The following is a 17941-nucleotide window of genomic DNA, read 5'->3' as shown; positions in this document are numbered from 1 at the left end:
ACCCACTGAGCCACAGCTGACTGAGGGCTATCAGCCCAGAATGACCAAGTTAAATCATTAGTCGGTGTTCGAGTAATAGACGCTCTAATGAGCTTCCTCTCCTGATCACCACCCTTCTGGAGGCTACTGCTTGTGCATAGTCCTCAAGTGAGTCAGGGTTTACGGAGAGCGGGCGGGGAAGTGGAGTTGAGGCCATGATCAGATCAGCGATGATCTTATTGAATGGCGGAGCAGGCTCAAGGGGCTAAATGGCCGACTCCTGCTCCTATTTCTTATGTTCTTAGGTCAACATCAGGCATAGCCTTCATGGTGGAAAATAAAGAGGAAGATAGAAGTCAAGATGAATCAAACAAAATCGACGGCACCTCCCAAACCCGCGACCTAGAAGGACAAGGGCAGCAGGTGCGTGGGAACACCACCACCTCCAGGTTCCCCCTCCAAGTCGCATACCATCCTGACTTGGAAATATATCGGCTGTTCCTTCATCGTCGCTGGGTCACAATCCTGGAACCCCCTCCCTAACAGCACTGTGGGAGCACCTTCACCACACGGACTGCAGCGGTTCAAGAAGGCGGCTCACCACCACCTTCTCAAGGGGCAATTAGGGATGGGCAATAAATGCCAGCCTCGCCAGTGACACCCACATCCCGTGAATGAATTTCAAAAAAAGGAATGATTGAAATACTCACCAAGTTTATAAACACCATAGTTGCAGGTTTTAACTTTCCAGACACGGGTATGGATGCCAGTCTCCCCAAAGTAATGGAAGCCCAGAAGAGACTATTGAGGTAGCCAGCGACCCTGGGCTCCATGGCGAGTGGGTTCTCGACAGCGTAGGTATATACAAATCCAGAGTACTCTCCCTGTCAGAGATCAAACACAGGACAAGTGTGTCAGCAGGAACCTTTTCACTTTTATTTCTTTATGCTATCAGCAACTACTAAAGGCAGACATCAAAGATCTGGCTCTGCAATGGTAACTCATCCCTCCCCGGCCACTCGTGCAGGCACCCCCCTCCAGTCCATTTCAGCCCCTCCCCAGTCCGTACAGGCACCGCCCACCCCCACCCCCTTCCTCCTTGCCCACCCCCAACCCCCGCCACGAGTCCATGCTCTCACCAGTCCCCTCCCCACACACCCCTCCCCCTCCAGTCCATCTCCCCCTCCCTTCAGTCCATGCAGGAAATCTCTTCTACCCCCCACCCCCTCTCCCCCCCCAGTCCACTCAGCCCTTTCAATCCATTGCCAACCACCCCAGTCCATGTTGGTAATCTCCTTCCCTTCTCCCCACTTGGTGATGGCTTCCACCTCAGGTGGTTATTAAAGATCCCATGGTACTATTTCGAAGAAGAGCAGGGGAGTAATCCCCGGTGATCTGGCCAATATTTATCCCTTAATCAACATAACAAAAGGAGATGACCTGGTCATTATCACATTGCTGTTTGTGGGAGCTTGCTATGTTTCCCACATGTGACTGCACTCCAAAAATACTTAATTGGCTGCAAAGCACTTTGAGATATTTGGTGGTTATGAAGGACATGATAAATCCAAGTCTTTCTTTCTAAATTAGATATTGCAGTAAAATTCTTCAGGTTATGGCACCCGCACCGTCAACCCCCTGACCCCCGGTCATAGAAACATAGAAAATAGGTGCAGGAGTAGGCTATTTGGCCCTTCGAGCCTGCACCATCATTCAATATGATCATGGCTGATCATGCATTTCCATACCCCATTCTGCTTTCTCTCCATACCCCTTGATCCCTTTAGCCGTAAGGGCCACATCTAACTCCCTTTTGAATATATCTAACAAACTGGCCTCAACAACTTTCTGTGTTAGAGAATGCCACATACCCACAACTCTGAGTGAAGAAGTTTCTCCTCATCTCAGTCCTAAATGGCTTACCACTTATCCTTAGACTGTGACCCCTGGTTCTGGACTTCAACATCGGGAACATTCTTCCTGCATCTAATCTGTCCAATAATGTCATAATTTTATATGTTTCTATGAGATGCCCTCTCATTCTTCTAAATTCTATTGAATACAAGCCTAGTCGATCCAGTCTTTCTTCATATGTCAGTACTGTCATCCCGGGAATCAGTCTGATGAACCTTCGCTGCACTCGCTCAATAGCAAGAACGTCCTTCCTCAGATTAGGAGACCAAAACTGTACACAATTTTCAAGGTGTGGCCTTACCAAGGCCCTGTACAACTGCTCCTATACTCGAATCCTCTCGCTATGAAGGCCAACATGCCATTTGCCTTCTTCACCGCCTGCTGTACCTATATGCCAACCTTCAATGACGGATGTCCCATGATACCCAGGTCGCGTTGCACCTCTCCCTTTATCAATGTCACCATTCAGATAATAATCAGCCCTCCTGTTTTTACCACCAAAGTGGATAACCTCACATTTATCTACATTATACCGCATCTGCCATGTATTTACCCATTCACCTAACGTGTCCAAGTCACCATGCAGCCTCTTAGCATCCTCCTCACAGCTCACACTGCCACCCAGCTTATTGTCATCTGCAAACTTGGAGATATTACATTCAATTCCTTCGTCTAAATCATTCATGTATATTGTAATAGCTGGGGTCCCAGCACTGAGCCCTGCGGCACCCCACTAGTCACTACCTGCCATTCTGAAAAGGACGTTTATTCCTACTCTCTGCTTCCTGTCTGCCAACCAGTTCTCTATCCATGTCAGTACATTACCCCCAATACCATGTGCTTTAATTTTGCACACTAATCTCTTATATGGGACCTTGTCAAAAGCCTTTTGAAAGTCTAAATATACCACATCCACTGGCACCCCCTTGTCCACTCTATTAGCTGCATCCTCAAAAAATGCTAGAAGATTTGTCAAGCATGATTTCCCTTTCATAAATCCATGCTGACTTGGACCGATCTTGTCACTGCTTTCCAAATGCGCAGCTATTATATCTTTAATAATTGATTCCAACATTTGCCCCACCACCGATGTCAGGCTGACCGGTCTATAATTCCCTGTTTACTCTCTCCCTCTCCTTCCTCTCAAATATTGGGGCCTAAGTGTCGATATTAATAGCAGTTAGCTGCCGCTTGCCAACTGCATGGTGCTTGCTAGCAACTGGCCCAGCTCAGGACAATGCCTTTGACTGGTGCCAAATGCCACGTTTATAAAGAAAATCAATTTACAGGCATGAAACAAAATCTGGCTAAATGTCGCGTGTGTGACTTGGAGACCTGAAATGCTTTCTACTGATTCCAACTCTTAACTCCATTTTCCAGAAAGCTCTCATGCACTCATGTTTGCCCTCGGTTCGACCATGACACTGCAATGGTTCGTCAGTGAAAGAGAATGAGAGGGACCACTCTCGAACCATCGCAGAAGCTGAACCGTAACCTAACGCAAGATCTCAGGGGCAGATTTTCCTCCAACTGCACTTGGCCATGGAGGGAGCCAAGGGATGTGGGAGATAGTGGGGGAATCACTAGCTACACAGAATTGTGCGTTATGTTTTTAACCTGCGTAATTGCGGTGCAACATCATTAAATACTAATCATTGTACTAGTGCAAATTGCACAGTTAATAGTTATGTGGGTGATGGTGCTCCTGGTATCTTCACTCAGAGGGTGGTGAATCTTTGGAATTTTCTATCCCAGAGGGCTGTGGCAGCTCAGTCCTTGAGCGTATTCAAGACAGATCAATAGATTTTTGGATACTAAGGGACTCTGTGGATATGGGGATCGGGCAGGAAAGTGGAGTTGAGGTTGAAGATCAACTATGTTCTTATTGAATGGTGGAGCAGGCTCGAGGGGCCAAATGGCCTACTCCTGCTCCTATTTCTTATGTTCTTATCTTCTGGAGAGCAGGGCAGAGAGGAAAACCAGGCAAGTGTGATAAGCCTCCTTGCCCAATTTCTCTGTGCCCATCCCCAATGACAGAACAATCTACCCACTCATTTTCAATATTGCAATCCAATTGTTTGGCAATTTTTTGGGGGCAGCTGTGAATTGACTTTAACCTTCAGACTATTAAAGGACACTCAACTTACCAAAATCCCATCAGTCATAAAAAGCACGACAGCGCCTATAACATGGACAACAAAGAAGGTACAAGGAGCTTCTTGAAGATGCAGTCCCTTGAGGCAATCAATCAGACCATCGGGCTCTAAATTGTGGGAAAGAAATGAACAGTTGGGTTATTGCACAGAAACCGGCCATGCGGCCTGACAAGTGGGGTTTATGCTCCACACCAGCCTCCTCCGACCCTGCTTCATCTCACCCTATCAGCATATCTAGCCGATGACTCCATCACTCTCCCTGGCAATGGTCTGAGGCTGAACCAGACCCTTCACAACCTTGGTCTCGTGCTTGGCCCCCCCGAGATGAGCTTCCACTCCATTACCCACATCGCCCGTCTCCGCCCCTGCCTCAGCTCATCCGCTGCTGAAACTCTCAACCATGCCTTTGTTACCTCTAGACTTGACTATTCCAAGGCTCCTCTGGTCCGGCCGCCCATCTTCCACCCCCAATAAACTTCAGCTCATCCAAAACTCTGCTGCCCGTATCGTAACTCGCACCAAGTCCCGTTCACCCATCACCTACGTGCTCGCTGACCTTCATTGGCTCCTGGTCCGACAACGCCTCGATTTTAAAATTATTTTCAAATCCCTCCATGGCCTCGCCCCTCTCTATCTTTGTAACCTCCTCCAGCCCTACAAACCCCCGAAATCTCCAATTCTGCCCTCTTGAGCACCCCCAATTTTAATCACTCTCAAGTTCATGTCTCACCCGAAAGACAGCACCTCTAACACTGCAGCACTCCCTCAGTAGTGCATTGACATATCATCCCTGATTTTCATTAGCCCACCATTGGTGGCCGTGCCTTCAATTGCCCAGGCCCTAATCTCTGGAACTCCTTCCCTAAACCTCTCCACCTCTCTACCTCTCTTCCCCCTAACTCTTTAACCAAGCTTTTGGTCATCTGTCCTAATATCTCCTTATGTAGCTCGGTGTCCTATTTTCTTTCACAACGTCCGGTGAAGCACTTTGGGACATTTTACGAGTGAAATGTACGTTGTTGCTGTTATCCTCTACTCCTTTCTCCCACATGTGTTTACCGAACTTCTTCTTCATTGTGCCAGCCGTGGCTCAGTGGGCAGCACACTTGCCTTTGAGTCATGAAGGTTGTAGGTTCAAACCCAACTCCAGGGACTTGAGCACATAAATCTAGGCTGACACTCCCAGTGCAGTGCTGAGGCAGCACTGCATTGTTGGAGGTGCTGTCTTTGTTAATTAGAAGCTCTCATTAAGGAAGAAATAGCAGGACATCTAGATAGGAATAGTGCACTCAAGCAGACGCAACATGGATTCATGAAGGGGAAATCATGTTTAACTAATTTACTGGAATTCTTTGAGGATATAATGATCATGGTGGATAGAGGTGTACCGATGGATGTGGTGTATTTAGATTTCCAAAAGGCATTCGATAAGGTGCCACACAAAAGGTTACTGCAGAAGATAAAGGTACGCAGAGTCAGAGGAAATGTATTAGCATGGATAGAGAATTGGCTGGCTAATAGAAAGCAGAGAGTCGGGATAAATGTGTCCTTTTCGAGTTGGAAATCGGTGGTTAGTGGTGTGCCACAGGGATTGGTGCTGGGACCACAACGGTTTACAATATACATAGATGACCTGGAAGAGGGGACAGAGTGTAATGTAACAAAATTTGCAGATGACACAAAGATTAGTGGGAAAGCGGGTTGTGCAGAGGACACAGAGATTTAGATAGGTTAAGCGAATGGGCTAAGGTTTGGCAGATGGAATACAATGTCGGAAAATGTGAGGTCATCCACCTTGGGGGGAAAAAAAAAAAACAGTAAAAGGGAATATTATTTGAATGGGGAGAAATTACAGCATGCTGCGGTGCAGAGGGACCTGGGGGTCCTTGTGCATGAATCCCAAAAAGTTAGTTTGCAGGTGCAGCAGGTAATCAGGAAGGCGAATGGAATGTTGGCCTTCATTGCGAGAGGGATGGAGTACAAAAGCAGGGAGGTCCTGCTGCAACTGTACAGGGTATTGGTAAGGCCGCACCTGGTGTACTGCGTGCAGTTTTGGTCACCTTACTTAAGGAAGGATATACTAGCCTTGGAGGGGGTAGAGACGATTCACTAGGCTGATTCCAGAGATGAGGGGGTTACCTTATGATGATAGATTGAGTAGACTGGGTCTTTACTCATTGGAGTTCAGAAGGATGAGGGGAGATCTTATAGAAACATTTAAAATAATGAAAGGGATAGACAAGATAGGGGCAGAGAGGTTGTTTCCACTGGTCGGAGAGACTAGAACTAGGGGGCACTAAAATACAGGGGAGCCAATTTAAAACCGAGTTGAGAGGGAATTTCTTCTCCCAGAGGGTTGTGAATCTGTGGAATTCTTGCCCAAGGAAGCAGTTGAGGCTAGCTCATTGAATGTATTCAAATCACAGATAGATAGATTTTTAACCAATAAGGGAATTAAGGGTTACAGGGAGCGGGCGGGTAAGTGGAGCTGAGTCCACGGCCAGATCAGCCATGATCTTATTGAATGGCAGAGCAGGCTCAAGGGGCTAGATGGCCTACTCCTGTTCCATGTCCTTATGTCCTTATGTTCTAAACCGAGGCCCTGTCTGCCCCCTCAGGTGGACGTGAAAAATCCCATGGTACTATTTCAAAGAAGAGCAGGGAAGTTATCCACGGTGTCCTGGCCAATATTTATCGCTCAATCAACATCATAAAAACCATCTGGTCATCAGATTGCTGTTTGTGTGGGCTTGCTGTGTACAAATACAAAAGCAAAATACTGCAGTAGCTGGAATCTGAAATAAAAACAGAGCATGATGGAAATCTCAGCTGGTCAGGTAACATTTGTGGAGAGACAAACAAAGTTAACATTTCGGGTCTGTGACCCTTTGTCAGAACTGGAGTGTTCAGAAAAAACACATCCCTTTCCCTCCCCCCCCCCCCCCCCCCCCCCATCTTATGTTTTTATTTCTTTCTTCTCTTTTTCCATTTTTTCCCCTTCTTTGTCTCGAATAGAATTACTACGCCATTCACACCCCATCCAGATCTAACCTCTATCGTTACCATTTCTATTTGGCCCGTCATCCCTTTTGTCTCTCTAATCTCTCCTGTCTTCCACCCTATCACAGACCTTCCTTTTTGTTCTTTTTTCCCCCTCTTTCAGTGCTGGTTAAGAATCTGTTCTTTACGGACACTCCAGTTCTGACGAAGGGTCACAGACCCAAAACGTTAACTCTGTTTCTCTCTCCCCAGATGCTGCCTGACCCACTGAGATGTCTAGCATTCTCTGTTTTTATTGCTTGCTGTGCACAAATTAGCTGCCGCGTTTCCCACATTACAACAGTGACTAAACTCCAAAAGTACTTCATTGGCTGTAAAGCACCTTGTCAAGTGGTCGTAAAACGTGCTATAGTCGCCCCTTAAATACCTCTATGGATACGGCTTGACTACTCCTTATAGTGAGTTCTACATTCGAACCACTCTGTTACACTCAACAGGTTAAATGAATCCCACAAGGTACCAGTCAGGTAGAAAGTGTTCCGGTATTACAGGACTGTGAAGTATCAAGGAAGAACATTCATTATTGTCAGGGTTTCAGTGAAGCGAATTAAATGTTCATATTGTCTCCATGTCAACTGTGAACAACACCCAGTGCTACAATGATAGATTCTCTTGTTTCAAACTCTGGAACATGAAAGCTAGAGTTTGCATTTATATCGCACCTTTCACACCTTGAATCAATCAAGTACTTCTGACTGGCAGTCGCTATGTAGGCATGCACAGCCATCAATCTTTCATGTCCTCAGGATTTCCCAAAATGCTTCACAGCCAACAAAGTACTTTTTAAGTATTGTCACTGTTGTAATGTAGGAAAACGTGGCAGTCAATTAGCGCACAGCAAGCTCCCACAGACAGCAAGGAGATGAATGACCAGCTAATGTGCTCTTGGTGATGTTGGTGGTTGAGAGAGGAATTTCATCCAGGGAAACTGTCTACTCCTTTTTCGGAAAAGTAGTACGGGATCTTTTCTGCCCATCAAGTTTAATGTCTCACCCGAAAGACAGCACCTCTGACAGTGCAGCACTCCCTCAGTAGTGCACTGACATATCAGCCCTGGATTATGCGCTCAAGTGCTGAAGTGGGGCTTAGGTTTACAACCTTATAACTTAGAGAGGAGCGCGCCACCAACTAAGTCAAAGCTGATACCGCAGCGAGGGGCTTGAACTATACCACAATAAAGACTTGCATTTATATAGCACCTTTCACGACCTCAGGACGTCGCAATGCGCTTCACAGCCAATGAAGTACTTTTGAAGTGTAGTCACTGTTGTAATGTAGTAAACGTGGCATTGTTTTCTTGGATACATTGCTGATAGAGGGAGCTTTTTGATGAGCAAACTCTAGACAGTATGGTGATTTCAGAGTATCGAGCCATCACAAGTTAATGATTGATGAAATGTGATCCGACTAATAAAGACCTTTTGTAAACTGCTTTTAACATTTGATGAATTGGGCGTTTCTCTGGCTGTGATCAGGGCAAGAAAATGTTGACATGTTTGCAGTCGATGTTTTGCAAACACAAGATGAACCGGTTTCAAACAGCTCGGCTAGAAGCCACGTCGACAGATTCGGGGTCCAGCTGCCCATTCATGGACTCGATGGCCAACCAGCCCTTGGTGCTGTGACGGCTCATTGAAAGAGCTGTCCAATTGGTTCCACACTCCACCTGCTCTCTCCCCAGTCCCCAGAGCCCCGTGTCAGCTGTGACTCAGTGGGTAGCACGCTTGCCTTGGAGTCAGAAGGGTGTGGGTTCAAGTCCCACTGCAGGAACTTAAGCACATAAATCTAGGTTGACACCTGCAATGCTGAGGGAGTGCTGCACTGCTGGAGGTGCTGATTTTAGGATGAGACATTAAGCTGAGCTCCTGTGGCACTATTCCAAAGAAGTGCAAGTGGAGCTTTCCCTGGTGTCCTGGAGCCAGTATTTATCTCTCAATCAGCATAACAAAATCCAGATTATCTGCTTATTATCACATTGCTGTTTGTGGGAGCTTGCTGTGCACAAATTGGCTGCCGCGTTTCCCACATTACAACAGTGACTACACTCAAAAAGTATTTCATTGGCTGCAAAGCGCTTTGAGACGTCCGGTGGTCGTGAAAGGCGCTATATAAATACAAGTCTTTTTTTTCTTTAAATGTTTCCCGTCTGATCTGTCTGTCACGTCATTGCTCTCTGGGAGGGGGGGGGGGGCTACATAATTCTAGAGTGAGATATAAATTTTTCCTAGAAGTGGGGGAGTCACATCGGCGTGGTCTGGCATGTTGTTTGTTGCAAAATATTCATGAACCAGAGACAGTAGCACATTATTCCAGACGCTATCACAACTTGTTTACTGTAATCAGGTGTCACTATCTCCACCCTGTCCACTTAATCTCTCTCTCTCTCCCTTAATATTCTCCCCTTCTCCCTCCTCTCCTGAAGGTCACGACCTATTCTGGGGGCAAAAGTTTGGGATATATTTGACAGTACAACTTTGACCACGCTTTGGGTCCCTTCAGGCTAGATCTCATCTGTTGCTGAAACCCTCATCCATGCGTTTGTTACTTCGAGACTTGACTATTGCAACGCCTCCCACATTATACCCATGTAAACTTGAGGTCATCCAAAACTTGGCTGCCCATGTCCTAACTCACACCAAGTCCCGCTCACCCATCACCCCCTGTGCTCGCTGCCCCGTGTCCTAACTCACACCAAGTCCCGCTCACCCATCACCCCCTGTGCTCGCTGACCTGCATCGAAGCAACGCCTCGATTTCAAAATTCTCATCCTTGTTTACAAGTCCCTCGCCCCTCCCTATCTCTGTAATCTCCTTCAGCCTCACAGCTGGCGATACAAAGATGGGTGGGAAAGCAAATTGTGAGGAGGACACAAAAAATCTGCAAAGGAATGTATAGACAGGCTAAGTGAGTGGGCAAACATTTGGTAGATGGAGTATAATGTGGGAAAATGTGAGGTTACCCACTTTGGCAGAAAAAATAGAAAAGCAAAATTATAATTTAAATGGAGAGAAATTGCGAGGTGCTGCAGTACAGAGGGACCTGGGGGTCCTTGTGCATGAAACACAAAAAGTGAGTATGCAGGTACAGCAAGTAATCAGGAAGGCAAATGGAATGTTGGCCTTTACTGCAAGGGGGATAGAGTATAAAAGCAGAGAAGTCCTGCTACAACTATGCAGGGTATTGGTGAGGCTCCACCTGGAGTACTGCATACAGTTTTGGTCTCCGTATTTAAGGAAGGATATACTTGCATTGGAGGCTGTTCAGAGAAGATTCACTAAATTGATTCCAGAGAGGAGGGGGTTGAGTAGGTTGGGCCTCTACTCATTGGAGTTCAGAAGAATGAGAGGTGTTTCTTATCGAAATTTATAAGATAATGAGGGGGCTCGACAAGGTGGATGCAGAGAGGATATTTCCACTCATAGGGGAAACTAAAACTAGGGGACATAGTCTTAGAATAAGGGGCTGCCCATTTAGAACTGAGATGAGGAGGAATTTCTTCTCAGAGGGTTGTAAATCTGTGGAATTCTGTGGAGGCTGGGTAATTGAATATATTTAAGGTGGAGATAGACAGATTTTTGAGCGGTAAGGGAATAAAGGGTTATGGGGAGTGGGCAGGGAAGTGGAGCCGAGTCCATGATCAGATCAGCCATGATCTTATTAAATGGCGGAGCAGGCTCGAGGGGCCAGCTGGCCTAATCCTGCTCCTATTTCCTGTGTTCTAATAACCCCTCCTCAAATTCTGCCCTCTTGAGCATCCCTGATTATAATCGCTCAACCATCGGTGGCCGTGCCTTCAGCTGCCTAGGCCCCAAGCTCTGGAACTCCCTCCCTAAACCTCTCCGCCTCTCTCCTCCTTTAAGACGCTCCTTAAAATCTACCTCTTTGACCAAGCTTTTGGTCTTCTGACGTAATTTGTTATGTGGCTCGGTGCCAAATGTATTTTTTTTTGTCTTAAAACACTCCCGTGAAGCGCCTTGGGATGTTTTGCTACGTTAAAGGCGCTATATAAATACAAGCTGTTGTTGTAGATCCACCCTGACAGCCCCCTGATATCTCATCCGAGTAGCCATTTGTTTTTCACGTGAGCCGCGACTATGTCAGCACACCAGTTAGCACCAAGAAAGAAAGAACTTGCATTTGTACGGCGTCTGTAACTTAGGACATCCCAAAACTCATCACAGTCAACGGCATAATCTCGAGGTGCAGTCACTGTTATAATGTGCAGCCGATTCACGCACAGCAAGCTCCCACAAACAGCGATCTGATACCCGAGCAGATAATCTGCTTTGATGATGTTGGTTGAGCCAGGACGACATTCTCGTTCTTTGTAAAGTAGTGTCACGCTGGATCTTAGCGGGCAGTTAAGGCTTCGGTTTAATGTCTGAGGCAGATGACGGCGCAGTGACCCCCGGCCCAGTACTGCACTGAACTGGATGATGTGCTCAAGACCCTGGAGTTGATCCTCCACCCACAACCTTCTGACCCAGAGCCGAGTGATCTGTCGACTGGCATAGAATATAATGGCAGGGAGGGTGATGCTTGAACTGTATAAAACACAAGTTAGGCCACAGCTGGAGTACTGCGTGCAGTTCTGGTCACTGCCTTACAGGAAGGGTATTATTGCACCATTTCTAGTACAGAGGAGATTTACGAGGATGTTGCCTGGACTGGAGAATTTTAGCTTTCGGGATAGATTGGAAAGAATGGTGTTGTTTACTTTGGAACAGAGGAGGCTGAGGGGAGACCTTATTGAGGTGTATAAAATTATGAGGGGCCTCGTTAGAGTGGATAGGAAGGACCTATTTCCGTTAGCAGAGGGGTCAACTACCAGGGGGCATTTGAGTTAAATTGAGAGTTTAGAGGAGATATTTTTTCACCCAGAGGGTGGTGGGGGTCTGGAACTCACGGCCTGAAAGGGTGGTAGAGGCAGAAACCCTCACCACATATAAAAAGTACCAGGAAGTGCAGTTGAAGTGCCGTAACCTACAGGGCTACAGACCAAGAGCTGGAAAGTGGGATTAGGCTGGGTAGCTCTTTGTCGGCCGGCGCGGACACGATGGGCCGAATGGTCCCCTTTCGCGCTGTCAATTTCTATGATTCTATGAGCCAAGATTGTTACTCCAAAAAGTCGCATCATGCTGCTGCACATTTATACATTTAGACCAGATCTTTTATGCAGTTACAGTTTCGACATTCCCGCAGGTGTCAGAGCAGTTGAAATAAAAGTTTGTATTTAGCTGCCGGGGAAATTTACTCACCTGGTGCTATGGGCAACGCCCACTCTTTAAATTAAAAGTTGGGCCAAAAAGTTGCAAGTCTACACAGGTTCACCTGGCCACTTAAACCTCACACCTGTCGGCACCGAACAGCATGGACGGCATTGCACAATGGCCCTTCGGTCTTTCTTATACCTGATACATGACCAAAATGACTTTTACATTGTTATAGAGCCCTATATGCCTCTTCCCTTCATTTTAAAGAAAGAATGAGCTTGCATTTATATAGCACCTTTCCAGACCGGAGGATGTTTCACAGCCAATGAAGTACTTTTGAAGTGGAGTCAATGTTGTAATGTAAAATCAACTGTGGGATTGTACACCCATTAGCTGTGTCTCTGCGAATGTATGCAGAATATCCAGTCCATCATCTACTCTCTACCCACCTTTCCCTTTCCCACCCCTTCATTTTAGGACATTGGCCCGAAAATTGCGGACGGAGGTTTCCTGCGGGCAGACGCTTCCGACCAAAATTTTTTTCCCCCCCAAAAGTACCTGGTGGTCTCGGAGGAAGGTATATCTACTGTCCGGGGCCTAGCTGCGCAGCCCAGCGTATGGGCTCACACATCGCAGGAATGTAAGCGCAACCTGGGATCACGTGGGCCTGGACCACCAATGAAGTGCCGTAACCTGCAGAGTTACGGACCTAGAGCTGGTAAGTGGGATTAGACTGGATAACCTCTTGTTGGCCGGTGAAGATACGATGGTAAGTACTGCAGGGAATTGAATATGGCCCGGGTGATCTCCTGGACTAGTTTCAATCGCCTGGATGGGTCAGAGAGGAATTTTCCTAGATTTTCTTTTCCTCAATTGGCCTGGGTTTTTATGTTTTTTTGACTCTCCCAGGAGATCGCATGGCTCTGGTTGGGATGGAGTGTAGAATGTTTCGGCGTAAGGGGTGTCACAGTTGTGTGGGACGGACTGGTTGGGCTGGGTGCTCTTTACTTTCCGCCATTGTTCATAGTTCACAGGTTTATATGTAACCTCCAGGGCTGCTGACCGAGGGCCGTGGGGCTGTTTGTCGGCCGGCTTGGACACGATGGGCCGAAATGGCCTCCTTCTGCGCTGTAAATTTCTATGTTTCTCTGAACCTGGAGTATTCTCATTGATAATAATGCGAGCTCCGTTTGTACGAGCTCCCATTACAATCAATGAGAATACGCCCCAAAACACAGAAACACTACACAATAAATTTAAAAAAAAAACACCTCACATATTTAAAATTAATTGAAATTGAATGTAATTAAATGTCTTAGAAAAAAAAAATGTGTTCAAATTTTTACAAAATGTTTTAATAGGGTTAAAAATAATCTTACCTTAATGGACAGGATTTTTAATATAAAAATTAGTGATAACATTTACATTTTTCTATGTTTTAAAACTCTTATGCTGGTTAAAAGTAAGCTATACACCAGCTTTTACCAGCCGTAGGAGTTTGAATGACATTCGCTGGGCAAGAGTTGGCCAAATAGCCCAAATCTCCGCCCGCGAAGGCCCTCCTGATCACAAATGCAGGTTCTCTGTGCATGCGCATTGCATGCCGAGAACCGGCTTTTCCGAGGCCTCTCTGGGTGCGTGTGCACACTGTACAGACCCGGCGAGGCCACAATTCTCGGGTCACTACTTCAGATTCCAGGAGAGTGTCATCTGTGAGCTGCCTCCCGAGTTCAGGCTATTCATATCAGGATTTTTGCTCGACGATGGTATGAAGCGAGCCAAGGTGGGTGGATTGGCTACAGATCGACCAGAATCTCACTGAATGGCGGAACAAGCTCAACATAAGAAATAGGAGCAGCAGTTGGCCATTTAGCCCCTCGAGCCTGCTCCGCCATTCAACAGATCATGGTTGATCTGATCATGGACTCAGCTCCACTTCCCTGCCCACTCCCCATAACCCTTTATCGCTCAAAAATCTGTCTATCACCGTCATAAATATATTCAATGACCCAGCCTCCACAGTTCTTTGGGGCAGAGAATTCCACAGAATTACAACCCTCTGAAAGAAGAAATGTCTCCTCATCTCAGTTTTAAATGGGTGCCCCTTATTCTAAGACTATATCCCCTAGTTTTAGTTTCCCCTATGAGTGGGGATATCTTCTCTGCATCCACCTTGTCAAGCCCCTTCATTATCTTATATGTTTCGATAAGATCACCTCTCATTCTTCTGAAATCCAATGTGTATAGGCCCAACCTACTCAACCTATCCTCATAAGTCAACCCCCTCATCTCCGGAATCAACCTAGTGAACCTTCTTTGAACAGCCTCCAATGCAAGTATATCCTTCCTTAAATACGGTAACCAAAACTGTACGCAGTACTCCAGGTGTGGCCTCACCAATACCTTGTACAGTTGTAACAAGACTTCTCTGCTTTTATACTCTATCCCCCTTGTAATAAAGGCCAACATTTCATTTGCCTTCCTGATCACTTGCTGTACCTGCATACTCACTTTTTGTGTTTCATGCACAAGGCCCCCAGGTCCCGCTGTACTGCAGCACTTTGCAATTTTTTTTCCATTTAAATTATAATTTTGCTTTTCTATTATTTCTGCCAAGGGGCTGAATGGCCTGCTCCTCATCCTGAGGGGCAACAGCGAGCCCTACTGCAGGGAAGAAGCAAGGGCAGCAGAATTCATTCCTTCTCACGCGTCTGGTTACGAATTCCCCTCTTCTTTCCTGACCAGTTTCCTCACCGCCCCCCCCCCCCCCCTTCACCCTCCTGAATGTGTTGACCTCTTGCTGAGGCACGGGTTGCAGGAGACACAGCTGTCCACAGGCACCTTGCCCCAGTCCCCATTGTCCACGCTGCCGACCAGCGCACAGCCAGGACCCCGAGCCCGTCCTCGGAGCGAGGAGGAAGGGAGGAATATCCCCGGGAGTAACTCTGTCGGTCTAGCTCTCTACTTTGTGATGCCGACAGGAATGAGCCTCCGGGCTGCTCAATGCACGAACAAGGTCAGCCGCTGACTGTTTGAGGAGGATCTTGGCCACAAATCACGGTTGCAAACTCAGCCTCCTGTACCGCATTTACTAGTGCTGCTATTTAAACATAGCAGGCTCTCGGTGGCTATTTACGCAACACAGCTGTGGTGTTTTGCAAACAAATTTCAAGATCATCAACCTCCTTCACCCTCCCTGATGTATCGAAGAGGTGCATTCACTGTCTGACTCCAGCCTCGCCAGTTTTCACTTGCTGCAACGCTGGAGTTGGGGCAGAAATCCCGATACAGATCGGCGGGGGCGGGTGGGGGCAGATGGAGGAAGCTGGTGCAGTGCTGAACAGGACTGCCATACAAGTGTTAGCTGTGGCTCAGCAGGCAGCACTCCTGTCTCTGGGTCGTGGGTTCCAATCTCACTCCACAGCTTTGAGCATGTAATCCGGGCTGACTACTGAAAGAGTGCTGCACTGTCAGAGGGGTTATCTTTCTGGATGAGACGTTAACCTGAGGTCCCCATCTGCTCTCAGGTGGGCGTGAAAGATCTTGTGTCCACTATTTCAAAGAAGAGCAGAGGCCTTGCCCATTATTTATCCCTCAATCATCACTAAAAAGATTATCTGGTTGTTATTATAATTTAAATGGAGAAAACATTGCTGTCTGTGGGAGCTTGCTGTACGCAAATTACCTGCCGTGTTTCCTACATTACAACAGTGACTGCGCTCCAAATAATATTTCATTGGCTGCAGAGCGCTTTGGAACATCCTGAGGTGGTGAAAGGCGCTATAGAAATGCAAGTCTTTCTTTGTGAGGAATGAATTCAGCAAGGGTCCCAGCTCCTGATCGCTACTTTGATGTTTGGTGCTGTACGGTGAAAATGTGCAGGCACTGACTGAGAGCAGGGCCGGGTTTGGCAGCAATAGAGGCTCACGGTTGAATGGCCTGCTGACAAGACACTGTGCAGGCACTGCAGGTGAAGAGAAGGCACTTGTGCAAGGTACTGAAGGGTGCCCCAGTCTCACGATCCCACATTCCAGCAATCCCCAGTGCGTTAAGAAAAAAAACATGAGTGTGGGAGGGGATGAGATTTTTTTAAAGTTCAATACCTTGGGAACAGTTAACATCTAGTACTTTACTCGCAGACATTTCATAGATTATAGGGTTAAAATTTATCTAAAACTGCATTGTACTTTGGGCTGGTAATAGGCCAATAATTGTAGCATTGAACAAGATGACAGCCTAATAGAAACTTGCAGTTCAGCCCGTTCACTTAACCGGCAATATTAGTGTGTTATAGATAACTGGTTCACAGCGTTTGTTGACACAGATGGTCGATTCTAACTGCAAAGAGCATTATCTAACCTCTCATCTTAAAGCGTCAGCCACAGCTCAAAGGGGAGCACTCTCTCGCCTGTGAGTCAGAAGGTTTTCGTTTCAAGCCCCACTCCAGGGACTTGAGCACAAAATCTAGGCTGACACTCCAGTGCAGTGCTGAGGGAGTGCTGCACTGTTGGGCGGGGGGAGGGGGCAGTTTTATGGATGAGACGTTAAACCGAGGTCCCGTCTGCCCTCAGGTGGATGTAAAAGATCCCATGGCACTACTTGTCCTGGGCCAATATTTATCCCCCAACCAACATAACAAACAGATGATCCGGTCATTATCACATTGCTGTTTGTGGGAGCTTGCTGTGCGCAAATTGGCTGCCATGTTTCCTACATTGCAACAGTGACTGCACTCCAAAAGTACTTCATTGGCTGTAAAGCGCTTTGGGACATCCGGTGGTTGTGAAAGGTGCTATATAAATGCAAGTCTGTGTATATTGAAGAAGAGCCAAGGGAGTTATCCCTGGTGTTCTGGCCAATATTTATCCCTCAATCAACATCACTAAAGAAACAGATTATCTGGTCGTTAGTACATTGCTGTTTTTGGGTGCTTGCTGTGTGCAAATTGGCTGGTGGAGGGAGTGGTCAGGACACTGGGGAAAACTCTCCTGCTCTTTTGAAATAGTGCCAGGGGCACGTTAGAGAGCAGACGAGCAGACCGGAGCCCTTGGCTTAAAATCTCATCCGAAGGACGGCACCTCCGACAGCACATACGCACGTGTTGACATTGTTTCACATCGCAATGTATTTGCTCCATAGGTTCTTTGCTTAAGAATTCATAGCAACACGTTGCTATGAAGAACTAGTTGGTTTGTTAGCAATAGGTTTAACAATCAGGTGACACATTACCGGTTCATCCACCAGGCTCACAACCACCTGCCTCATCATGGATTCCCCGAATCCAACTGGCTGGGGTTTTATTGAGTCTTGTGAATATCATGTGACTGGCTAAGCCACTCCCAACTGAACAGCTCTACAACTATTTTGAGTAGAACTTTAAAACAAGTGCCCCCTTATTAAAGGGGCACTAGAACCGATAAATTAACAAATAAAACTTTTAAAGCAATAAATGGTCAAATTAAAATTTGGTTGCCGGGGGTGACCCTCCAGTGCCCACCTCTTGCGGAAGGCCGTGAGTGTACCGGTGGACACCGCATGCGCCGTCTCCAGGGACATCCTGGTGCGAAGAGAGGCAGGCAGTCGGGCTGAATGACCCCCTCAACCACCCGCTGCCTTGAC

General features: G+C 46.9%; 1 protein-coding gene across 1 annotated transcript in view; it reads right to left on the bottom strand.

Annotated features, from left to right (window-relative positions):
- mfsd4aa (major facilitator superfamily domain containing 4Aa) overlaps positions 1–17941 on the bottom strand; it is a 72690-nt gene that overhangs the window by 14789 nt on the left and 39960 nt on the right. The window contains exons 5-6 of the mRNA XM_070859487.1: positions 4041–4156; positions 690–863 (exon numbers count right to left, since the gene is read on the bottom strand). Of these exons, the coding sequence (XP_070715588.1) occupies positions 690–863; positions 4041–4156 (290 nt within the window). The remainder of the gene's footprint in view (positions 1–689; positions 864–4040; positions 4157–17941) is intronic.

The sequence above is a fragment of the Pristiophorus japonicus genome, chromosome 17, assembly GCF_044704955.1.
Source record: "Pristiophorus japonicus isolate sPriJap1 chromosome 17, sPriJap1.hap1, whole genome shotgun sequence".
Lineage (NCBI taxonomy): Eukaryota > Metazoa > Chordata > Chondrichthyes > Pristiophoridae > Pristiophorus > Pristiophorus japonicus.
Note: the sequence above shows the minus strand (reverse complement) of the source record. Positions and strands in the feature narration are given on the sequence as shown.